At 41.0% G+C, this 11,562-nt stretch overlaps 1 protein-coding gene across 1 annotated transcript; it reads left to right on the top strand.

The window, feature by feature from the left end:
* The first annotated feature begins 5,651 nt into the window (after positions 1-5,651).
* On the top strand, positions 5,652-10,791 carry LOC115590331 (uncharacterized). Its single transcript, XM_030431675.1, has 4 exons — positions 5,652-5,872; positions 6,637-6,711; positions 10,047-10,358; positions 10,442-10,791. Exons 1-4 carry the CDS (start codon positions 5,800-5,802, stop codon positions 10,789-10,791), a joined length of 810 nt encoding a protein of 269 aa, XP_030287535.1. The 5' UTR covers positions 5,652-5,799.
* The last annotated feature ends 771 nt before the right edge of the window (positions 10,792-11,562 follow it).

Below are 11,562 nucleotides of genomic sequence, written 5' to 3'. Positions count from 1 at the left end.
CAAAATGGGTTGAGAGTAGGAAGAAATACCATGGATTCAATAGCAATCTTGGATCAAGAAATTAGGAAAGCTTTCATAAATAAAGAATCTGTAATTGCAGTATTTTTGGATATAGAAAAAGCATATGACTCTATGTGGAGGGAGGGAGTGCTAATTATAATCTATGATGCTGGTATAAGAGGCAGAATGTTCTACTGGATTAAGGCTTTTCTGAAAAATAGAACCATTCAGGTCAGAGTTGGAGGAGATGTGTCAGAAACTGTTAACATCGAAAATGGTACTCCCCAAGGTTCAGTCATCAGTCCTGTACTTTTCAATATAATGATCAACGACATTTTCCAAGAAGTCCCTCAAAGCGTTGGAAAGTCACTATTTGCGGATGATGGTGCCATTTGGAAGAGAGGAAGAAATATTGATCATCTCTTCAGTCAAATCCAGAAGGCTATAGATCAGACTGTTCTGTGGGCAAATAAGTAGGGTTTTAGGATTTCTACTTCTAAAAGTAAATGTATGATATTTGGATATAAGAGGAATATTCCTGTTTTAAGTATCTCTTTGTATGATTGCCCACTGGAAAGAGTTAATGTTTTTAAATCCCTTGGGGTATGGATGGATGAAAGACTCACATGGAAATGTCATATAGATAAATTAGTTCATAAATGTGAAAAAGTGATCAATATTCTCCATAGCTTGGCTGGAAGTGACTGGGGGGCTGAAAGGGACACCTTATTTATGATCTATAGAGCCATGAATAGATCTGTCTTAGCCTACGGGTGTGTGATATTTGGCGCAGCGGCTAAATCCGTTCTTTGCAAATTGGATCGGGTCCAAGCCAAATCCTTAAAAATCTGCTGTGGAGCCTTTAGATCCACCCCTATTCCTGCACGTTTCCTCTAAGAATCAGGAGATATAATCTGGGGCTCCACTACTGGAATAAACTTAGTGGTCAAAAAAATAGCTGCTGCTTTGGTGGCTCTGAAGGAGGGGACATCAAGGGCCCGTCCTGATCTGATCTGGGAAATTTTATCTTGCTTATTTAGAATTGAAAGATCGGGATTCAATGTATGCCTTCTGTGGATACCTGGCCATTCAGGAGTGGAGGGAAACGAAATCTCTGATTTCTTGGCAACGCTAGCTTTGTCAAAGGAAACTGTAGAGTTGAATGTCCCCCTGGGGAAAAGTGAATGTAACAGCAGATCTAAAGAAAAACTGGAACATCAGTGGCAGTAAGAGTGGACTGTGGAGAAGAGGGGCAGGCTTTTCTTCGCTTTACAGCCCTTTGTTAAAAGTAAGATATGGAAAACGAAAAATGGGCGGAGAGACAATGTAATTTTAACCAGGATGACATTAGGTCACTGTAGTCTGGCAGAGTGTCTAAAAGTAGTAGGGAAGCATCCAGATGGTCTGTGTGAATGTGGAAACTTAGAAACCGTGCATCATATCGATCTCATTGGAAAAGCAGTTGTGAAGTTCCTTCATTGTACTGGTCTGTGTGTGACAATTTAAGATAATTGTTAAGTCTTGACTGTGGAGGGCAGCACTACGCTCCTTTGCGTACAGCCTGTCGGAATTCTATTAGAAGAAGAAGAAGAAGGAGGCGGAGGAGCGAAACAAGCATCAGGCAAGGAGATGAGAGTGAGTGCAGAGGAAAAATGTATAGAGCCATGTAAAGGGTGTGACAAAGTTAAAGAGGATACGCTGATTGTGGGGAAAAACGAGTTCATACTCTTTATGGTCGATGTAATAAATTGCTCTGCACAGACAGAAAGGAAAACAGAAAAGATTAAAATCATTGTGAGGTCAGCTGAGAAATAACTTGGACTGAAAGGGTTGCACTGGGAAGCAGTAGAGGAGATGCTAAGTGGAGGGCCTCCTAATTCACAGAAATGGGCTGGTTCATCATGGTCATAACTATTCTGCAATGGAATGCCAGAAGCCTTATAGCCAATGGACAAGAATTTAAAAGATATATTTTTGAACTACAAAACAAACCTCATATAATCTGTGTACAGAAAACCGCAATTGGATTTTATTATACAGGGTTATACTACCGTAAGGAATGATAGAGAAGGGGGTAAAGGTGGAGGGGTTGCTACATTTATACAAAGTGGAATAAATTATAGTGTGAGCAGCGTGGGAAAGGAGCAGGAATCAATATGTATCAAAACATGGACAGGAAATGACAGTGTCACAATAATAAACTACTGTAACCCTTGTAATAAATTATCACCAGGTATATTAAATGATATAGTTGGGCAGACATGAGGAAAAATTGTTTGGTGTGGGGACTTTAATGCACATAGAATCTCTGTGGTAGCAAAAGCATTGATGTAAATGGGTTGGTAGTAGAGGAATTTATTGAAGATAATGGTCTGGTGTGTATTAATAGTGGTAAAGGCACAAGATATAACAGTGCGAACAACACAGAAAGTGTAATAGATCTAACATTGGTATCCGATGATATTGCAGGTATAACTTGGTAGTGATCACTACCCAATAGTAACTGAAGTTGGAATAAAGGTGCAAAGGAATAAAGATCTATGGATCACTAGGTGGAAATTAGAGAAGGCAGATTGGAAGGCATTTGCAGAGAAGAGCGAAATCAAATACGAGGAAATATTCAAAGAAAGAATCACAGATTTTGACAAGATAAACCAAAAATTAAGCGCAGCTATTATCCAAGCAGCACAGGAAACAATTCCAAAAAGTACAGGAAAGAATAGCAGAAAGAGTGTGCCATGGTGGGATAAAAAATGTGAAATGGCTGTCAAAGGGAGGAATAGAGCATTTAAGCAACTGAAAAAGCAACACAACTTAGAAACCTTGGTTCAGTACAAAAGAGCTCAAGCAGTAGTCCGCAAAACAGTAAAAACAGCAAAGCGTGCATGCTGGAGGAAATACTGTAATAAAGTTGGGAGAGAGACAGCATTGGCAGAGGTTTAGGGAAGATGAATAGAATCCCAAGCAAATATGAAATACCAGTACTAAGTAGCAGTAACAATAAGGCAATTAGCAATGTGGAAAAAGCTGAACTTTTGGCAAGCACATTGTGGTGGTGGTTCAGATAACCAGATGCAAAACAGAGTCGAGAAAATACCCTCATGCAGTATCCAGGAATGACAGAAAGACGGGCCAACACAGGGCGGGATCTGGACTTACCACTTACTATGCTAGAGCTAAGGAGGGCAATAACAAATGCAAGGCAAACATCATCAGGGAAAGATGGCTTCTGCTATAAAATGCTGGCAAATATGAAGGACAGTTCACTCACAGCAATATTGAAGATGTTCAACTTAATATGGGAAACAGGCCAAATTCCATCTGCTTGGAAGCAATCAGTCATAGTACCAATACTTAAACCTGGTAAAGTTCCATCTGACCCAACAAGTTACAGACCCATAGCTTTAACATCACAACTAGGGAAGACAATGGTGAGAATGGTAACACAGAGGCTAACACATCATGTAGAGAGCAAAAATCTGATATCGGCACATCAAAGTGGATTCCGTAAGGGAAGGAACACAATGGACTCAGTACTCTCTTTAGAGTCAGAAATTAGGAAAGCACAATCAAACAAAGAGATGGTAGTTGCAGTATTTTTTGATGTAGAAAAAGCATATGATATGCTATGGAAGGAGGGACTACTCATTAAACTAGAGAAGTTAGGTATAGGAGGAAAAATGTTTAATTGGATTTCGGGATTCTTGTTAGGGAGACAAATACAGGTGAGGGTTGGTGTTGAGCACTCAAAAATGTACACTGTTGAAAATGGAATTCAGCAAGGGAGTTTATGCAGTCCAATATTATTTAACATGATGATAAATGACATCTTTGAGGGAGTGGAAAGCACAGTAGGGAAATCTTGCGGATGATGGAGCACTTTGGGTAAGGGGAAGAAACCTAGAATATTTAAAAAAGAAATTGCAAAAGGCAATAAGGAAAGTGGAGGAATGGACGCATAAATGGGGATTTAAAATGTCATTGGCAAAATCTCAGGTGATATGCTTTGCAAGGCAGCATAAGCAAGTTCCGCTAAAATTATACGGGCAGGTACTGGAGCAGGTCAGAGAGATCAGATTTTTTGGAATTCTATTTGATGAAGAACTCACCTGGGGTCAACATATCAAAAAAGTGATTAACAAATGCAAAAAGGTCAATAACTTATTAAGATGTCTAGCAGGCCAAGACTGGGGAGCAAACGGAAGTTCTTTGGTAAATATTTATAGGGCCCTCATGAGATCAATACTAGATTATGGGTGTTTAGCATATATGTCTGCTTTAGAAACAAATTTAAAGAAACTGGACAGGTAACAATCACAAGTCATTCATACATGCAAAGGAGCATTTAAAACATCTCCAATATCAGCACTTCAGGTAGAAGTGGGCGACATGCCGCTGAGAATTAGAAGGGATCAGATCATGGTGGCATATTGGGTCAGTTTGGAGGGACATGGGGCATTGCATCCAACAAAGGCTACCCTGCAGGAGTGTTGGGAACACAGGGAAATTAAAGTTAGAAGTTTTGAGCAGGTCGGCAAAGAAATGGCTCAAAAAATAAGGTTAACAGGACTAAACATAAGCAAAACAGTCCCAAAGTCAGTTATACCTCCCTGGAAATTATACACTCCAGCAACAGATACGCAATTATTGGAGACAACCAAAAAAATACCAACATGGACAGTAGCACAAAACTATATAAATCAACAATACCCTGATGAATTATTCATCTTCACAGATAGATCAAAAGACCCACAAACAGGACGTACAGGAACAGCAGCTTACATCCAAAATGTAATATAGGTATCAAAAACAGGACATGGGATCATCTCTCAGTGTATGCAGTTGAAATGATGGGGATAATATTAGCATTGCAGTGGATGGAGGATAGTAGTCAACACAAAGTAAGAATAGCAACAGATAGTATCTCAACACTTACAAGTAATCAATCAGGGAATTCATGCAGGCAAGATCTTTTACTGGAAATATCAAATCAAATATAAAGATTACACAATAAGGTGTGGGTTACCATAGGAGTCGAAGGAAATGAAGAAGCCGATATATTGGCCAAACAAGCACTAAAATCAAACACAATAAACATCGAAATACCCTTTAGCAGGGCAGAAGTCAAATCTATTATCAGTAAACACATGTACAAAATCTGGCAGGAAAGTTGGGATAGTATGACCACAGGAAGACATCTTTACAGAATACAACCACAAGTCAAAAATGGTGAAATACGGGGCAGGAACCGGAGGGAAGAAATTATCTTTACTCGACTCAGAATAAGACACACACTCAGTAAAATAGGGAAACATCAAACAGGTTTGTGTTCACAACCAGAAACAGTCCAACATGTATTGCTGGAGTGTAGTAAGTACAGGGAGGAACGACAGAAAGTTCTCCAAATGCTGGCAGAACAAAAGATGGAACTGACTTAAAGGAATTTATTAGGGAGCAAATCAAAAAAGGGGATGAGAGTTTTAATGAAATACCTAAAGGACACAGGTATAGGATACAGACTATAGGAAATAACAGTTCATTTCTTTTTTCTTGTCTTTTTCTTCTCTTTCTTTTTTATTTTCTAGCTCTGACCGTCTCATGTTCCACACTCCAATCCAGTAGGTGGCGGTAAATGCACCTAAAAGCTGGTTGCCAACCGCCAACAAAAGCCAGTAGAAGAAGAAAGAGGAGGAGGAGAGTCAGACAGGTGTGCGCGTGGTGGACCCTCAGGAGAATTAATTATTATCATATAATAATAATTATTATTATTATTATTATTAAAACTAGTTAATTAAGAAAATGAATTATCACCATCATCAGATCATGGCCGCACTGATCTTCCCGGTCATCGCACTGACACTTGTACCTGAAGGTGAGCTCTTAGCACGAGTCTACAGGTGAGCACATGGCAGCGCGAGCCGGCTTTTTCACACGTACGTGTGTGTTTGTTGTTAATGTCACGTTTCATCATTTCACTGTTTCATGGCTGACCGGAAGCTGAAATGAGGTCAATGTGGAGGAACATCAGGACTTATTTAGAGAGAAGCGCTATTTTCTAACCTGTTAACTTCCATTAGACATCAGCTAATGTTAGCATCCAACAGCTAGCCAGCTAGTCACATTAGCTAGCCGCCGGTCGCCGACGTGCAGGAGATTAGATCTTTCAGTAGTTAATGTAGTGGATTAAGAGATGTTTGGTTTACCTTTGGTTTAAAAACTTTATTGATGCTCGAAACTGCTGTGAGAAATGAGTATGAGACTGCTCTGTGATTTGTCGGCCGGCCCGAATGGCACATACGCGTCGCTGGCCATTTATTCATTCATTTATTCATTTGCGGCCGCCTTTTGACGCAGCCGCCCCGCTATTTATTTATTTATTTGTTTGTATGTTTGTTTGTTTGTTTGTTTGTGATGTGGCCGCGAGCGAGCTGCCGCATCACCAGGCGGCCGCAGTGGCATTTGCCCACATTGCCCAATGGCCAGTCCGTCCCTGTCTGTGACTATTTAAGAATATCTGTGTGAGCCAATCAGAACAGAGCACCTGTACGGCAAGCCGCAGGTGAGGAAATATGAAAAGGACCATTTCATCACAGATCATATAACTCAGCATGTTTTCTCTTCTGTGTTCTGGTTCAGCTGTCGGACTGCTGAAGGGACCGGTGACACGCGGACCAGAACCAACCCAGACTGCTGGTGTCAGGGAGGTCTCAGGTGGGTCAGAACCAGTGTAGAGAACCTGGGTCTGTTCATGAGGACAGTGTAGGTTCCGAGTGTTTGAGATGTTTCTGTCTGTGCATGTTACATGATGAGGAGCCTTAACGTGACCAACAGAACCAGGATCAGGTCCAGGTTCTAACCCCCGACCGTGTCTTTCAGCTGGCTTCTTTCTGCTGTCCATTAATAACATGACTGAAGGCTCCAACACTGCACAGCACTGTTACAGTAGATATTATCCACATTAGCTCTTGGGAGGTGCTAACCTTTAGTTCAACAGGTGAAGCTGCAGAAACAGTAACAAACACAATAAATGTTAATCGCTCTCCGCCCGGTCGGTCGTTTACCTTTTTAAAATGAATCAGAAGTCAGACGACAGGTACAGTAATGACAGTCTGCAGCAGGCGTCACATTTAACTTTAATCATGGAGAGAGTTGGAGGAGCCGACTGACACCATGTCGGTGTGTACACCTGCTGACAGTGTCCAGGTGTAGTCGGGACGTTTCTTCAGAAGTAAAGTTCAGTGTTTACCATCTGATGAAGGTGTTTGTGTTTCTTCTTGTAGACAACAGCAGAGAAACTGAGGTGCTTTATTACCTTCAGTAACAGTTACTGGTTGTGATGTGGTTCTGTGAGTGAGTGGTCGACCTGCTGACTGCTTGTTATCACTGTCACAGATCGTCTTGATCAGAATTCATGTTAAAGCTCCACGTGTTGTGTTGTGTTGTAACTCTGTTTCTGTAGGGCCGTTTAATTTTTTCCCAAATTCAGTTTTTTCCGTTTTAATTTTGGGAATCCAGTTTTGTTTTGTTTTTACCTTTTTACTCTTATGTTACTACTAAAACAGTGTTTCTTTAATGTAAATGACAAGATGTACACAAATTAAATAGAAATTACCTTAAATTTATTGAGGTGACAAACAAATTTCCTCAATACTGTACAGTAAAGTACAGTAAAGTGCATCAAAAACATTTTGACTTCATCATGTCTTCATACAGTAGTGTATTTTGTGTTTTTATGGGTTTCATTGAATAAAAACATGGTCAGCTCTCAGGCAGATCCAGTAAATGTTTGCATACCAAAATTGTTCTGAAAATTTAAGTTGTAAATATTCCAAAAATTAGCAAAGATGACCAACATATTGAGAAATTATACTTGTGACATTATGTCAATAACATACTAACCAGCTAGCAGTGAAAACACCAACCCTCCCCCTGTCCTCTGAGCTCCCAGCCCAGGCAGAGTCAGCTAACAGGGCTAACTAGCTAACAGGGCTAACTAGCTAACAGGGCTAACTAGCTAACAGCGGCTACTGTTAGCAGCAGTTAGCAGTCACTCTGGTGATATGCCGATAATATGAATCGGGCAGGTGGCTAACTCTCGCATTACAACTATAATTTTGATTATCAGGTCTGCTTCTTTGTAAAACAACAGTTCACCTGACACATACAGGTCGTTCAGGAGGTGCTCGGCTCTGTACTGAGCGGTTAATGTCGAGTCTCTCAGTTTTTTCCGCCGAAATAGAGCCCTATTTCTGTTTGTGTGTCGACTTTTTGTGCTTCTGTTCTGATGAGTGTCTTGTCGGGTCCTGAGGCTCTGAAGCATCTGTGAATGTGTCTTTTTATAATAATCTTCACATATAGATTCACATTCAGCAGCTGGTTCTTCATTAATCGTCCGGCTGGTAGTTTTGCTGTCAGACCTTTTTGTTCTTCCTTCACTTCCTGTTGTTGTCTTGGCCTCTTAAATGTGATGAACCCTGCTGATCTAATGTTTTATGATGCCTTTCTAAAATGTTGAGCTCTCCAAACTTGTTCTGATAGAAATCAAACTTCTTTTGAAGGTCAGCAGGTCCGTGTGGTAGTTTCCCATAGAGTTTAGATCGAAAATATAAATATAAATATCAAAATACCAAAATATCAAGCCCGACCCGACACGAGCCCGTGCACGTTGTGTCCGAGCCCGGCCCGACACATTAACTGTAATTATGAGCCCGAGCCCGATTTAAACCCGACATTTTTTTAATACGTGGGCTGTTATAACTGACGTTCTCAAGCTCCATGTTGCACTAAAACTACACAAAGTGATGCCGGTAACGCGTTACTCTAATCTGACCACTTTTTTCAGTAATGAGTAATCTAACGTGGTAATATTTCCAAACCACTAATCAGATTAAAGTTACTCATTCAAGTCGCTGTGCGTTACTAATAATTTTGTCATTTCCTTTGTAAAAATATATATTTTTGCTTTCTTCTTGCATCTCGGGGAGTGACGTGACGTGCGCGAGAAGTCACGTTTTCAGCACGAGGACACTCACTCACGTGTAACGCCACGCAGTGACACAAACAACATGGAGGGAGGAGAGAGATGCGCGTTTTCTAGCTGGAAATACAGTCATTATTTTGAGTTATTACAAAAAACACACACACACAAATGCTTGATCAAGGGCCCGGCCCGAGGATAGTGACGGGAAATATCAGGAAGGTCGGGCTCGGCAGAGAATCTAAACTCTAGTTTCTCATGGTGTGCTCGTTGCTTCAGTTGTTTCCTTGTACTTTTCTCTTTGAGTCGCTTTCTTTCTCCTCCATGTGTGTTTGAGCCTGAACTGATGTGTCGTCGTCTTGAATCTGTCCGATTCTTCTCTGAAAAGTGTGTTGAGTTGTTCTTTAAGGCTGTGAGGTTGTTCACAGTTGAGTTGAGTTCACGTGTTTCCTTGTTGACTCTCTCGTGTTCTCGACACTTGAGTCTGTGTTTCAGGTCTGAACTGTAAGGAAAGAAAACAGTGGTGAAGTGTGAGTTCTTCTCATTTGTTCATTAGCTGGTATTTAGTTTCTTGCTTGTGATCAGTATCTGAAGTTATTGTTGCTGTTGTGTGTTTTACTGCCTTTTTGTTTCTTTGTGCTGAACTAGTTGGTGAAGAATAACGTGCATGTGATGGTATATGATATATCTATTGCTAACATTAGAAGTAAAGTACCAGCATGTGGTACTTTTGTATTTGAGCTTTGTGTGAGTTAATATCTGCGCCACTAATGTTCTAACAGAGATAAAACAGGAACATTAATATAACTTGTTATCATGAATCAGCTGTTTAGTTTATTTCTCTTCAGTTCTCTTGAGTTTAACCAACGTTTTCCTTTTTCTTGACCCAAATACAAATGAATGGATAAGATTAAGATTATTGATCTGATGTGAATGAACATTTATCTGGAGGATGATGAATAATCTGTTTGTCTTCAGTGGAAGTGACGCTGCTTCTAACTGAGGAGGATTTAACTGTTCTGTTCAACTTGTCTCAAACATTTTCTTTTTTGTGTTTTGTTCTGGACAGCTACAGTTGAGGGACAGAACATCGCTCTACAGTGTCCAGCTTCTGAAATAAATGAAGATGCTACTATAGTTTGCACCCGAGGTAACCAGACGGTCTTCTTGTACCGGGATGGACGCCCTGATCCAGACGGCCAGCATCCATCTTATGTGGGCCGAGTGAAGTATGAGCTGAAGAATGACAGTCTGTCACTGAATCTGATGAATGTGAGCTTCAGTGACAGTGAGACATTCAAGTGTATCACTAAAGAGCTTAATGGTACTGAAGTTATCACGTCTGACATCTGCAGCGTCAACCTGTCAGTTAAAGACTCAGGTGAGTTTATAGACTCAGATCAGAGGTTTGTGTTTTATACAGATGCTGACAGCTGATACCTGACACCTCTTTCTGCTCTGCAGGTCCTAAAGCTGGAGGGAACAAGGAGGGAGGACGCAAGGAGGGAGGACGCAAGGAGGGAGGACGCAAGGAGGGAGGATGCAAGGAGGGAGGACGCAAGGAGGGAGGACGCAAGGAGGGAGGACGCGAGGAGGGAGGAAGTGAGGAGGGAGGGAACCCGCTTATTCCTTCTTGGGTGATATGTCTGATAGTAGTTGGTCTTGTGGTGATTTGTGGTGTCATCGGCTTCATGGTTTATAAAAGACTAATGAAGAAGAAATCCGAGCAGCCTGCTGCTGATGAAGAAGAGCACTTAACATCCCCAGAATCTGACAAGGAATCTGTCGAGGATCAGTGTGAATCTAAAGTCTGAGACTCTCCACCAGGATGATCTGGTTCATCAGTGCACACTAATATTGTTTACCTTCATGATTTGCTGCCTTGGCGTGGTGGAGGAGTTTGAGGACCTTTGACCTGGGAGCTGTAAACAGTGATGTAGTCTGTAGTCCTGAAACCAGTTAGCATGTTAGCATGTTCGTACTCCCTGGCCGTTAACTCAAAGTCTGCTTTTTATTATTAGAGATTTCATTTTTTGCCTCAAACTACTTCCAGATCATCTGTGAAGATTGTTTTGATGAACAGAACCTGGAAGCACCAGAACCTTGTGTTTGACACAGATTATTTCTTTAATTACCATAATGAAGTTCACTAATCCCCCAGAGGAACCAGAGAGATGCTAACTTCAGTTAGCTACAGACAGACGTCACCACTACAGCTCTCTATTATCTGGAGCACTCAGCTCCTGAAGTGTCTCCCAGAACAACCTCCCAGGTCATCAGGTCAGACTAAAGCAACTCAGCCACCTGTAGCACTGATGTGCCAGAACTCATGCTGGAGAGTCACCAGTCTTTATTTTATGCTTCAGCAGCTTTTGTTAAAACAACACAGAGTTTATCAGCACTTTTTATTTTCTATCGCTGCATCTTAACTTCTAACAAAGGAGGAGAAGCAGCTGCAGCCTCCACTCTGATACTTCTGATTATTATGATTAATCAGAAGGTCAAATCAAAGCTATTGTATATATTTTATCATTTTACTGTGAGGAATTACAGTTGTCCATTCAGTGATCAATGTGCTGTACAGA

The sequence above is a fragment of the Sparus aurata genome, chromosome 10, assembly GCF_900880675.1.
Source record: "Sparus aurata chromosome 10, fSpaAur1.1, whole genome shotgun sequence".
Classification (NCBI taxonomy): domain Eukaryota; kingdom Metazoa; phylum Chordata; class Actinopteri; order Spariformes; family Sparidae; genus Sparus; species Sparus aurata.
Note: the sequence above shows the minus strand (reverse complement) of the source record. Positions and strands in the feature narration are given on the sequence as shown.

Bases quoted from the DNA above. Each gene is read 5' to 3' on its own strand.
- LOC115590331 (XM_030431675.1), top strand. From the start codon at position 5,800: ATGAATTATCACCATCATCAGATCATGGCCGCACTGATCTTCCCGGTC. The intron at 5,873-6,636 runs GTGAGCTCTTAG...GTTCTGGTTCAG, and splicing joins ACTGACACTTGTACCTGAAG to CTGTCGGACTGCTGAAGGGA. The intron at 10,359-10,441 runs GTGAGTTTATAG...TCTGCTCTGCAG, and splicing joins CCTGTCAGTTAAAGACTCAG to GTCCTAAAGCTGGAGGGAAC.